This window comes from Telmatherina bonti, assembly GCF_933228915.1.
Source record: "Telmatherina bonti genome assembly, chromosome: 12".
NCBI classification, from domain to species: domain Eukaryota; kingdom Metazoa; phylum Chordata; class Actinopteri; order Atheriniformes; family Telmatherinidae; genus Telmatherina; species Telmatherina bonti.
Window position 1 is genome coordinate 19,526,229 of NC_136610.1, and position 12,900 is coordinate 19,539,128.

At 38.8% G+C, this 12,900-nt stretch overlaps 1 protein-coding gene across 1 annotated transcript in view; it reads left to right on the forward strand.

Annotated features, from left to right (window-relative positions):
• Positions 1-5,440: 5,440 nt before the first annotated feature.
• enox2 (ecto-NOX disulfide-thiol exchanger 2) overlaps positions 5,441-12,900 on the forward strand; it is a 123,218-nt gene continuing 115,758 nt past the window's right edge. Inside the window, exon 1 of the mRNA XM_079250469.1 lies at positions 5,441-5,758. Within this exon, the coding sequence (XP_079106595.1) occupies positions 5,737-5,758 (22 nt within the window). The 5' untranslated portion in view covers positions 5,441-5,736. The remainder of the gene's footprint in view (positions 5,759-12,900) is intronic.

Genomic DNA, 12,900 nt, shown 5'->3' on the forward strand with positions numbered 1-12,900 from the left:
GGGTAAAAGTCAAACTAAACCCACTAACAGTCTAAGGTTTTACATGTCAGATTGTATTAGAACATTATCTGCTGCTCATCAGGTCTTATGAGGAAAAGATAACTACAGATGAAGAGCACATCACATATTTCACTATTTAATTATCCGTTTCACAAAAACCGAGCCAAAATGATGATGCTGTTTCTGATCCACTAAGCACGAGGAGTTCAGAGGATATGTGGCAGCGAAAAGATGCTAAAACTAATTTTATGATGACCAGATGAAAAATATGTCCAATAAAATAAAAGAATCCAACGATGTGAATTAATTAAACTGGAATAGCCATTTTATTTCTGTCTGGTGTCTGAAAACGGCATGCAGGACGATTAGATTCAGGACTTGTGAAACATGTAGCAAAGTGCCCTTGTTGAATTGGACAGTATTTTATCCATCCTTTTACTTTACTAAAGATGAACCTAAGGATGGCTGCTTTTATGTACTGAGGCACAGAATCAAATTAGTCTGTGATATGAATGTTTTGTCCCAGTAAGCAGGCCTCAAAAAGAACATTGTGAGAAAAAAAATTAAGACATTAGACAAACATCATTCCCTATGGACACCAAAATTGAATGAGAGCATGCACTGGCTGTTACTCATTACTACTGGCTGACAGGGGTAATTGAATTTTGCCTGGAAAACATTCAGTTTATTTATGACAATCATTTTCTGGTGAAAATGTGGACAGCAAAAAAAAAAAAAATTCAGTTGCTTTGCACTTTTTATGTCCCTAAGCTGCAGATGATGAATTATAAAACATGTGGCTGAAGGTTCTATGTTTGTATTTGCTGATACTGAGGTCTTTATAATCTGCCCAACTTTCTGCACAGTCTGTTCTGTGTATTATTTCTTTTTCTGACCTACTTTAGCATGCAGAGCAGGAGCCTACCCATTCAAATATTTCTCAAATGCTAGGCTGTTGTCCAAATGTTTGAAGATCGCAGGTGCTTATATTATTGTTTGAAATTTCTCAAGTCTTTCCAGACATACAGGGTTGGGTTACTTGTCACTGAGTACACAAGCATTGCCTTGATTAGCCTTCTCGAGCTTCTGTCAAGTGTTATATTGAAGTTTTGGATAAATATAAAGGTTGGCAAAAATCCTTAAAACAATAAGCCTGCACAAATACCAAATCAAGTCTGTAGATGCTTCTCTGTTGATGTTTTTCTGCTACCTGCAGTTTCATCTTGTTAAATTGTACCTGCAGGGTGAAGCTTTCAGTTGGCATGAGATAGTTTGAGATAGATAATTGCATCGATAGTAAGGCTGTGATGATAAGCTTTTGGTTCGTTTCTGTTTTTTTGGGGGGGGTGCTGATTCGATTTAAACTGCGATTCCCACAATTTTTCAATATTGCTTATTTTTGTAGTCTAAAAACAAAATAGATGTGGAAAACTTTTTTTTGCTTGTCATTTTTCTTAATTTCAATTAGCAAAAAAAAAAAACAACGCAGTAGCCAGATCATCATTCTGCTGCTATAATGCCCAAGAAGACAAGTACAAAGATCAATAAAAACAACAAAAATGACAAAATAATGGATTATTTGTATTTATTTGAAAAAAAGATTTTACCAAAAAAAATTATTTTAAAATTGTGAAATATAAAAATCATGATATTCAATTTTTTTTTTTTTTTTTTAAATTTCCCATCCCTAATAGATATAGATATAAATATAGATATAGCTATAGATATAGATACTGATAAATATTAGTTGTGGGACTAAATTAAAAAAAAAGATATCTAATTAATTAAAGGATTATAGTGAATTAATCTGTATTGAATAATATTTTCAACTGACATTACCATTCTAAACTTAAGCCTAATTAATGGCAGGAAAGTGCATTTAATGTGTAAACCATAAAAAAGAAGAAGAAAATATCCCTGGTCAAGTTTAAGTGCCATTTTAAACACGAACTAACAGCTCCAGCTGTTCTCCAATTTAGAGTCTACAACATGTCACAGTAATTTTAACTCTTCAAACATAGATATTACTACCTGACAGTAAGCCAGACAGTTGTGGCTTCAGTCTGGTTACGCAGCAGCAGAGCTGATCATCTCCTGCTCTGCCTGCAGCTTGAAGCTGGATGCAGCAACCAAGTCTCTGGTATGATCTTCTGGACAAGGAGGGGCTTACGCAGCAGCCGCTGCTGCTAATGGAGAGTAAACTACATGTTCTTTCATGTTACTCACCGAAAGTCTCCGTCACCACCAAAATGAAGTACCTAGACTTGGTGGTAGTCACCTTTTATTAAAGTAGACTAGAGGGGACTGAAATGGCTAAATATGGTGCCAAAGTTGCTAAGTTAATGTGAAAGCCACTGTGCGCATCAGTGTAATTGATGTACCAGAGATGTGGAGACAAAGGAAAAATTCCATAAATAACGCCTTAATTTTTTTTTTGCTTCATTTTTCTGTAATTATTTTAATCGTAATTAACATGTTAAAGCCTCACTCCAATATATATATATATATATATATATATATATATATATATATATATATATATATATATATATATATATATGAACTTAATCTTGGTGGGATCATTGTGTGTACATCCTAATCATCCTTCAGCAGTAGCTGGTTGTAAATATGCAGTTTACATTGACAGGAAGTAATGGTGCTTAATGATAAAACTGCTATTTACAGAAGGTACACCTCTGTTTATCTCTCAAAATCAACCAACACTGTTTAGGGAATCACAGACAATATTTGCAGATGATGGATAAGAGTGTTGTGACATGCTGTAATACTTTCCTTTGACCCAACCCAACAGCCTGACTGTGGAATAATGCAACACTGACTTCACTGTGGACTGGAAATTGAGAGCAATTTTGAGTTTTGATGAAAGGGAATGACATTTTGACCTTTGGTAAATGCTTTTATTTACCTTTAAAATGATTTTCTGATGGCTGTAGAAACAGAGCTGTTGGTGGGGCAGAGGGGAAAAACTATCTGACACAGCAGTTAGCTTCTATCTACGGCTTATTGACAAACCATTCAACCTCATTTTTAGCTTCTATATACTGTATGGATGAGTGTTTTTTTTATATGTATGTTTACATTTAAATAAATATTCGTTTCTTTTGACACCATAGAGGCCTGAGTCCACATTGTGCTTCCCCCCCCCCCCCCCCCCCCCCCAGCTGCTCACATGGATGAGACGTGTGTCCAATAAGAGGGAAAATGTTGCAGCCAGTGTCTTTTTTCACAAAGCGCTTTGACTTTCTTTCAACCACTCTGAGTGCAACAGGTCAACAAAAATCTCTGAACTTTTCAAAACGCAGCTGGTGTCATCACTGTTGGTTTTTTTCAGTTCAGTAAAAACGACCACAATTGTAATTTTGGAAACCTGATAGATGAAAGAGAAAAGTGCACTAGCCATGTCTGTCCACCCTGAGTTGTATGACATACAAAATGATTCCAGACCACTTCTGTGAGCAGGTCAACACAAAAGGTAAATGGTGATCATGTGAATAATGAGGTGATAGTCAAACTGAAACAGTGTAAAAAGGAAAATCACCTACAGTATTGCAGAACACACATGGCATATATATTTTGAAGGACCGTCTATCTGAATGTTTTGTTCTTGTGAAGCATCCCCCTCTCCTCTGAGACAAGTCCTGCTTCAGTTTTTTCATGTTTAATCTGAAGTGGGCCTGGAATCCAGCATTTGCACAAGAGGATAATATCCCTGCCAAATTAACAGATGCAACTAAAAACTTCCACTCACTTCGGTTTCAGGATTGAGTTTTGACTAGTTTATAGATTACCAGTATGGAGACAACTGCTCTGTGCTTGCTGCTCACGATGGGTAAACAATGTTAAACAAATACAAGTCTGACAAAGGACATGAAGTGTATGGGTAATGCACCTTAACATGGCAATTAAAGTAGATGTGCCTTGAAAATATCGTCATGGAGACATGATTGCTTTCTTATGTAAGATAAGGATGTGTGCTGAAATAAAACGCTCCCTTCTACCTTTAGATTAGTGTTGAGATTTTTGTTTTAATGAGCAGAGTAGTGTTGTTCCTTTGTTTACTGTTGAGCATATTAAGATTCCACTTAGTTGGTGTTCAGTCATCCCTTGATGTGTTTAGTCACTGAAAATGTGAACATGTACATCTACAGGCAAAAACTTACTTTGGACACTGTAGGCTGCTGAATTGTTTTAGATCATACTGAGAGGCGCTGTTTAGTTGAACACTTTCCCATGACTCAGGGCAGACGAAATATTAGTCAGTTTCTGAATCAGCAGAAATGTTTCTGATGAAGCCTGACATTTTTAGTCCTTGTAAATGTAGGATTTGTGTGTCTTTATAGCCAGGCGTGCGTCACAAACTAAAACAACTAATCTATAAGTGATCACACATGCATGTATGTAATACTCTATGGTGTAAGGAGAGAAAGATGCCCAGAATGAGCTCAGAGTTTATCACCTTAAACTAATTGTAAACCTACTTGACATTCTGTTATCGTGAGGCATTGAATGAATTATTCACAATAGGGTATGAATCGTCAGTGTCTCCACAATTCGTTTCATTAGATCAGAGATAAAGGACTCAGCTGACCGCTGCACTGATACACAAAATATTATTCTCATTGATATTTTTCATGTCTCTGTACACAGCTTGGGTCTAATTATGGCAGCATAATAGTGTTTGCTCTGCTGTTTTGCTTGTGTAATTAATCTTTTGAATGAGTGCTGATCAAACCAAGACGGTGTTCAAGTCTCATTTATTTTTAACCAATGTATTGTTCACAGCCCGAGAACAACATCAGACAAATATTGGAGTGGATTTTTTTTCTTAAGAGTACATTTATCAGGAATTCTCATTAAAGGGAAGTTCAAACAGAAACCTGATACTGGTCATTACAAGCTCTTGATGAGATTACATCAGTAGCTAATTAAGCCGAACAACACATTTTTACATCATTTACACAATCAGATTCTCTTGGACATGAATTTTTATTGTTGTATTTATCTCAGATGAGGCTGTACCCCGTGAGCCTGAGCAATGAGGGGAATGCCTTTCATCACAGTCTGCATACTGAGCATTGCTACTGAAACTATCATCTCTGTTCTTCTCCTCCTCCAACTGGCAAACTCCAGAATAACACCTTCCCACCACAACTGCCAAAAAGTTTGGGACTAATCACCTGGATGCTATTCGCATCTCTCTCTCTCTCTCTGTTAATTTATTTACTTTTAGAATAATTCCAACATTTACAGCATTACAAATGAATATTGATCTGCCATTCATGTCAGAAGACTTGCCGCGGGGGAGGGGGGTAATTTGGCTCCTGCACTCCATGAAAACGGCATCATCTCCTGACAGTTCCCTCGCGCTTGAACCTTTACAGCAGCAGAGCCACAAAGAAGCTGGATGAAGCCACCGGCGGCGGACCACGGACGCCCCTCTCAGCCTGAACTGTCCGCCTGCGAGGCGTCTGAAGGCGAAGTGATCCGGTTGTGTCGCGGAGCGAGGGGCGGGCTTGCCTGCCGTGGTTAAAACGTCCCGCTTGGAGCGGCTGCTCTCATTGCAGTCCCGTCTGCCGAGCGGAGCAGACTGACTGAGGGACGAGCCCTGTATCCATTCAAGGATCTTTTTCTTTTTTATTATTATTTTTCATACCTCGCATACTTCGTCCTCAGGCACTGGGACCGAAAGGATTCGCACTTATCCTCGTGTGGACAATGTTTCTCTTGCAGTACACAGGTAACACGTTTTAAGTTTGATCTCCTGTCGCCGCTGCTTCGTTCGGCGTCTTTCTGCTGCTCATGTTTACAGTGGAGAACACACATTGTTTTTGTCTTCCACACACACCGATTCACAACAGTTAACGTTGCTGCAGGCGACACACCGTGTCACCGCGCGACTTATTGCGGCGTTTTGCTGCATTTTGTCGCTCATCTCTGTCATTTGATGGAAGTTGTGGAAGCACGCTGGGAAAGAGCCACTGGCTTGGATGGTCGGGCGTAGACCAGCTGTTGAGACCGCAGTGGGAGAGCTGGGCTCTGTGGCAGCGTCGTTGTTTTCCCACTGTTTGGGCTTTTCATGTGGAAGTGCGTGCCTTTTTGACAATGCATGATCAAAATAAGGATCTGGATGTCGTTTATACTTGCATTTAGCGCGCGAGCATTGCCTCTTGTGTTGACTCATGCACACCTACTGGTGCTGCTGGGGTTGGAAGTTTTCACATTAGACGCCTGATCCCTGCTGGAAGATGTTGCATATTTTCACACGCTGTTCAATCCTCTCTCTCTCTGTGTGTGTGTGTGTGTGTGTGTGTGTGTGTGTGTGTGTGTGTGTGTGTGTGTGTGTGTGTGTGTGTGTGTGTGTGTGTGTGTGTGTGTGTGTGTGATAGATGGTGTTTTTCTATGATTGCTCAGTTTGGCCACCTTTCAGTTGTATATGCCTGTCTGCAGGGATTGTGAATTGGTTTTATTCGTTTATTTTTACCTATTGAATCAAGTTTTGGGATTTCTGTGTCATTTATTCCCGAATTGCCACAATGCATAAGTAGTTTTTTCTTAAAATGGGGCATTAAATTTGGGCTCACAGGATCTAATGAAGCTAGAATGATGGTTGAACACCGCTTTATTCCGGCTCTGTTCTCACGTTTAAAGTCAGTAAATTCACCTCAGATGTCCCACAGCTCTTTTTTGGTCTTTTCTTTTTGTGTGTGTGTTTATGCATGTTGTTGTCTGTGTGGTACCAAAGTAATTGCAGGTTTCCATAAGCTCATAAAAGCAATGACTTGTCAAAGATAAGTCTCACAGCATTAATTTGCTATTTTCCAGTGCAGTGAGTAGACAGACTGCTACCCAATGTACTCCACTTGGAACCATAGTTTTCATATGTCGTTGGGAGGCCGTCATCAATCTGCATGCTGGAGTACTTATTCATTTACATGTAATTAAGAAGGATTTAGTTGCATTTACCATTATAATCATTTATGAGCCTCAAGCATTGGTGCCACACTTAAAGTTATTTTAGGGTGAATAATTGTTCATTTTTAATGCAGCACACAGCTTTATGACATGAGGGGGGTTTTGGAGAGAACTTGAATTGTGACCTGAAGGCTATTGTGTGGGTGAAAGTATATTTCTTGTCCGTTCTTGTTTGGATGGTTTTCTTTTCTGGGCTATGTGTTGTTAATCTTGCCGAGACAGAGAAGATCAGTTTCCTTCTCCTCTATTTCCTCCCTTCCAGAGGTACAAACATGCTTTGAATCAAATTGAGTGAGTGGAGGTCGAGTGCCTCCCTATGACCACTGGGAGAGAAAAGGTCCATCAGGCCTTGTGACAGCAATTTACCTGCACACGGCTGTAGTCCTCTCTGATCAACTGACTGAGCATCTTTTAGATTGCTTTTAATGGTGTGTGTTTGTGTGTGTGTGCATGTGTAATGGGGGGGTTGCTTAGATCTGTCAGAGAGGAGATTTTAAAGGTTGAGCATAGAGTGCTTGAGAAGGAGCTTAAATATTTCAGCTCCCTTTGGCAGAGGATGATAGTGCTGCAGAACAAATTAAGACTGAATACAGAGCAATACTGTATAATAAGAGGAAATTTGGCAACTTTGGGAACTCTCAAATTTTAATTGGTTGCTTTGTGGCTGTTTGAGGTTACTAAGCAGGATTCTTATTGAAGAAACAGCTGGGGGAGGTTGACAAAGCCAAGGAAGAGACTGAGCTAAAATATGACTCATAGATTACTCACAACTGTTTGATTTTGTAAAACAATCTACCTAAGATTGAATTGCATGTGTAAGAATGAGAGATGGAGACAAACTGCCTTTCCTCCACATTTTGAAACGCAACCTTTAAACAGATGCCTGCGATTCATAAGCTCAGAAGAACTTCATCGTGATTGGGACTGAAACTTATGCGTTCAACATATATGCCATGCATTTACAGGATATTACAATATTAGAATAACCATTGCTTTTAAAGGCAGACAAGTCATTTATTTTTTGTCATGCGACCGAAAGAAGCTATTTACTGCCTCTTACTGACTGCTTATTGGTATTCTCCTATGTCGATGTCACCTGACTGATCAGAGCTTAGATGTCAGATAGGAAGCTCTTTAGATTACCAATGAGCCAAAGTCTCGTTCTCCGTTTCTGAAGTTTTGCCATTGTGTCGCTCAGTGTGTGTGTTAGTTAAACCAAGCTAGTCAGGGTAGCCATTCTCATAGAGACTTGAGAAATATAGTGCATGCACATATGAAGTCCGTTTGTAAAGAGTTCACTGTCTTACTTCGCTCAATGAAGGAATTTGTCTCGGTGTATACACATTCTTCAAATATCTAATGCTCCACAAATACCAGTCAAGAATTAAATAAATAAAAGTAAAGAAGGAAGGATGAGAAGATTTGCATAATTATGGCTTACTGTTGCTTCTATTTCCACTTATTTCCAATGAATAAGTCATTTTGTGTTTAGCCGTTGCGAATATGCAATATAATGCAGATTTGCAGTGCAGGATAATCAATTACTTTATTAACTAAGTAACATTTCTAATTTACCATTTGCAGATGGTTACATTTTTTGTTAAACTTCATGTTGTGGATTTTTTTACATGATTTTACATCACTGCTGCATGAAATTCCAGCAGACTTTTTGCCTTTTGTTGATGATTTCAAAATGCAGGAAACTAATGCATTTTCTACCAAAACTACATCTCCTGAATTTCTTAGATTTCCCCCAGTATCCCTTTAGATGGTTAGCACTAACTGGTAAATTGTCTGTATTTATCTAGCACCTTTTTAATCCCAGCACGGGTCATTTAAATGCTTGTGTAAAACTGGAGGACAAGCTGATGAGGAGATCCATTTCATTTGAATCAGGCCACGAGCCGCCGAGGACCAGATTTAGATATCACTGTCTTTACCATCACACACTTACGAAGGTATCTGGGACAATGTCTGACACTTCAGCAGTTGAGCACTTTGGAAGTCAAACCACGGACCTTCCAGTAAGTGGACAACCACTCCATTCACAAAGCCACAGGTGCTCCAGGGGCCAAGATTTAGTTGTTTTTAATGCATTTTTTCCATCTCAAAAGGTCCTAGTACTTGGTTAACAGAAATATCGTTCTAAAATTGACGGCCTCAAAATGATCCTTTAACTGCTGCTTGTTTATATGTAAATAAACTGAGGTTTGTTCTGCTCTTTTACGACCAGCATCAGTTTTAAAGCGCCATTTGTCTGTTGACTGACACCTGACATTTCTGGACAGCATTATAGGTACGCACAATTCTGTTATCAACTTCGATAAATTTGACTTTCTTTAATTAGAAACTACGTTACAAAGCTTCAAGTGGGGGAAAAAGATACAGATACTTCTGCTTGTCACTGTTTAGTTGTAGCTGGGCTGCTGTTGTCATGTGTCTGTCCTTCATGGGGTTTTATCACTCTCTTGTACCATCTGTTAGTTTTTGGTGTGATAATCTAATAGTTTGACAACGTCACCACCATATCTCTGTATCGGCTTTCTGTCGGATCAGATTGTTGTGCATTCTGGTGTCTGTTACTCTCCTGTGTACACCCTCTCGAAAGCCCATTTGACTTAGTTTTATTCTTCAGTTTTTGAATTGCAATAGCATTGTTATTGGGAAGCTGAAACCTGTTCAAATTTAAGAAATGAAAGGTAGCCTCTGTGGAAGATCCCTGTGCGGATCAGCAGTGTTGGCAGCAGCAGCAGTGGAATCTGCCATCTGCTATCCAGTATACAAGAGCTTGGCAGCCTGGAGGCAACCAACTCTGGAGCTCCAACCATATCACTGAGAGCTCTTCATTTCTAATCACTTTCATGATAAGCCACCACGCAGACAACCTTGAAATCTGAGGTAAAGACTTTGCAAAGTTCAGCTACATGAAAGATGAAGTGAGCCATCACAGACTTATTCTGCATTTGCTTTATATGAGCACGTGTGCAAGACAGGATTGCGGCTGCAGTGCTGCTGTGTTAAACTCACTGACAGTCCCTTTGAGCGGTGGTGAAAAAGAGAGACGGTTTGAAGAAGCTGGATTACGCTGATCACCAGGGAGTTGCTGTACAAGTTTTCTACATTTTTATAACTTCTCTCAAAAACATATAATTTACACTTCAGACATGTTCTCTGGAATCAACATTATGTATTTGCTGTAATTCTGTGGGTGTTGAATGCAAAACAAACATTAGCGGCAAGAATTGTACATGTAGTACAATCAGAGGTTCCTCTCTTACAATTTATGCTTCCCACATATTTATCACACAGTTTTCTCCGCTTTAGTTGCGTCAGTCCAGGCCCTACTTAATCTGTACACAGCACTCCTCAGAATGTAGTCAAGAGAGATAATGACATTCTGTGACTAAACTAATGTCAGTAGAGTTAATGGGAGGAAAATTAACACACAAATCTGGATTTTCATTTTCTGAGATTCTGAATTTATTTACAAATGAAAAGAACATATTTTAAAAATGTTTTCCTGTGAGATATGTGGCTTTACACATCATTTATTTGTGCTTCAGAACTGATTGTGTTTTAATGTTGCAGAGGAAGCAGCATGATGCGAGTTAGCAAGACTGTTCAGAAATAGCCTTTTTTTTTTCCATGGTGTAGATGTTTTGTAGCACTGAAGCAGAACTTTAATGACAATATTTTTCACATGCATTTAGGGCATTTTACTTGTTTATTTGAACATGAACTCAAAAACCCAGATCGTTGTGGTTGGTATGTGGAGCGAGCAATCAGTCTGAACTGTGTGAAATTGGGGGTGAATGATCACCACGTTTAGCCATCAAACCTTCACATCTAAAATATTTAACATGCAGCATCATAGCAATGCTACAGAACTTTTGCTTCCATGTATGTTTCTCAGTATTGAGACACTCTAAAGTACAGGCACAGCTGTCACTTTAATGTTCAGAGCAAATGTTTGTGCCTCTCCTGGGCTGTCGCACTTCAGTGCGCTAAGAGGGCAACTCCAGTTGAAGAAGTCACAAAAATATTGCACTTACATGGTAACAAGAAGGTCTTTAGAGACAGAATAATCTTGAGTTTTTGTTTTTGTGACAATATTTGTTTCTCCTGATCCAGCAGTTTCTAGAGGCACTTGAGAGTAGCAAAACATGCAGCAAGATGGATCACCAGAGAAATGTAGGACAATACTACAGTGTGTCTTTGAAGTTGCTTCTGTCCACTGCTGCCTTAGAAGCTGGATTTTATTGTTTATTTATTTATTTTTAGCCAGCATTGGATGATAAATTGAGGGCCTAAATCCGACTTTTATGTAGCAATCAGACTGAATGAGGATTTTCCCTTTAAACAAACAGTAAGTAATAGTCTTTGATTTATTGTAGATTCTTTTTTGAGCGACCAGAATTTATTACAAGAAATGTCAGAATATTTATTACCCTATTGCCTCTGTCCCATGACTATAAGCTGTTTAAGAGCTGACCCCTTTGGTCAAAATTGTTCCTTACACACTATGATATCTTGAACCCTACTCCCCTCTCCATAGCTGAGAGCTCGGTTCAGTGGTTTGGACCAGAAACGAAGGGTGTCCAGAGATTGCTTGTCTGGAAAGCAGCCATCACTCTGCTGTAATAGAGACTGAGGGCCCAGATTTATATGGCTCTTACTTTAGGAGGAAGGAATGGCTTAAGGGGGGAAGGAGCTTGAAATCAAAATGGTACCAAAGTGGATGGACGAAATGTAACCAAGAATGCATTATTAATGGGGTAGTGGAGGTTGTCTGTATTCTGACTGCTTTGTTGGGTTCCTTCGCCTCTCAGAGAAGTTAAAAAGAATACAGAGGCTGCTTTCATATGTTGGATAGTAGAGGAACTTTGCTAGGCCGTTGACTTTATGTCCAAAGTCCTGTGGACATGATAGACTTTGGTTAACCTAGGAATGTTCCAATAGCAAGAGACATTCAGTGTATTTTATTTATTTATTTATTTATCTTTCAGGAATGTTTCTTTTCATTTTGCACCAACAAATTCACACTCACAGACTCCCACTGTTCAGATCCTTTTCAAAACACAGGAGGAAAAAAGAAAACGCCATCTGAAATGTCACCAGAAGTGCTCTGAAAGGTTTGGTGTTTGAGCTTAAAAGAAGCCCTGTACTTGCATGTTTTTGGCACAGTCTGCCGAGAGTAGCCCCTCACCCGCACCCCACCCACCCCTTAGTGTCGGATAAATGCAACATACTTTTCAGCACTCTGCATAAATTACTAGTCAATATTAGCTCTGGATGTGTTTTGCCTTTTTTTTTTTTTTTTTTTAGCTTCTTCTTGAGGAATGATAGATCAGCATTTAGAGAAGTACAATATGAGTATAACTTTTTTTTTTTTTTTTTTTTTTTTTTTTTTTTAAACTAGGCAATGGGGGGGTAGTTTCTCTCTGGGTTCTTCAAATGATAGCTCTGTCTATTTCAAACCATTGGAATGCAACTTGAGGTCAGCATTTGGGTGAACTGAAGAGCTCCTTGCAACAGAGTAGCAGTGAGTTGATATAAGGACATTCATACAGACATTTAAATTCCCATTTAGATCTCTGACTTTAGTAGTTACTTTTTTTTTTTTTTTAAGTTGTTAACACCTAATGAGATGCACGTTACTGATTCTTTGTCATAACAGCCCGTTGTAATGCCTCTTATATAGTCAAGTTTCTATCCATTCTACATTAACATTTAATGTTTTTTTTTTTTTTATCCAACTCAGATTTTTATTTATGTTCATAATGTATCATTCTGGAAAAAGTTGATCTATCTTACTACTCAACAAAAATAAGAATAATATACAGTGTTTGCCCTACATTGAGTCAGCTGTGGCGGGCCAAGCCTGCGAAATGCCAAGAATTAAGCCTT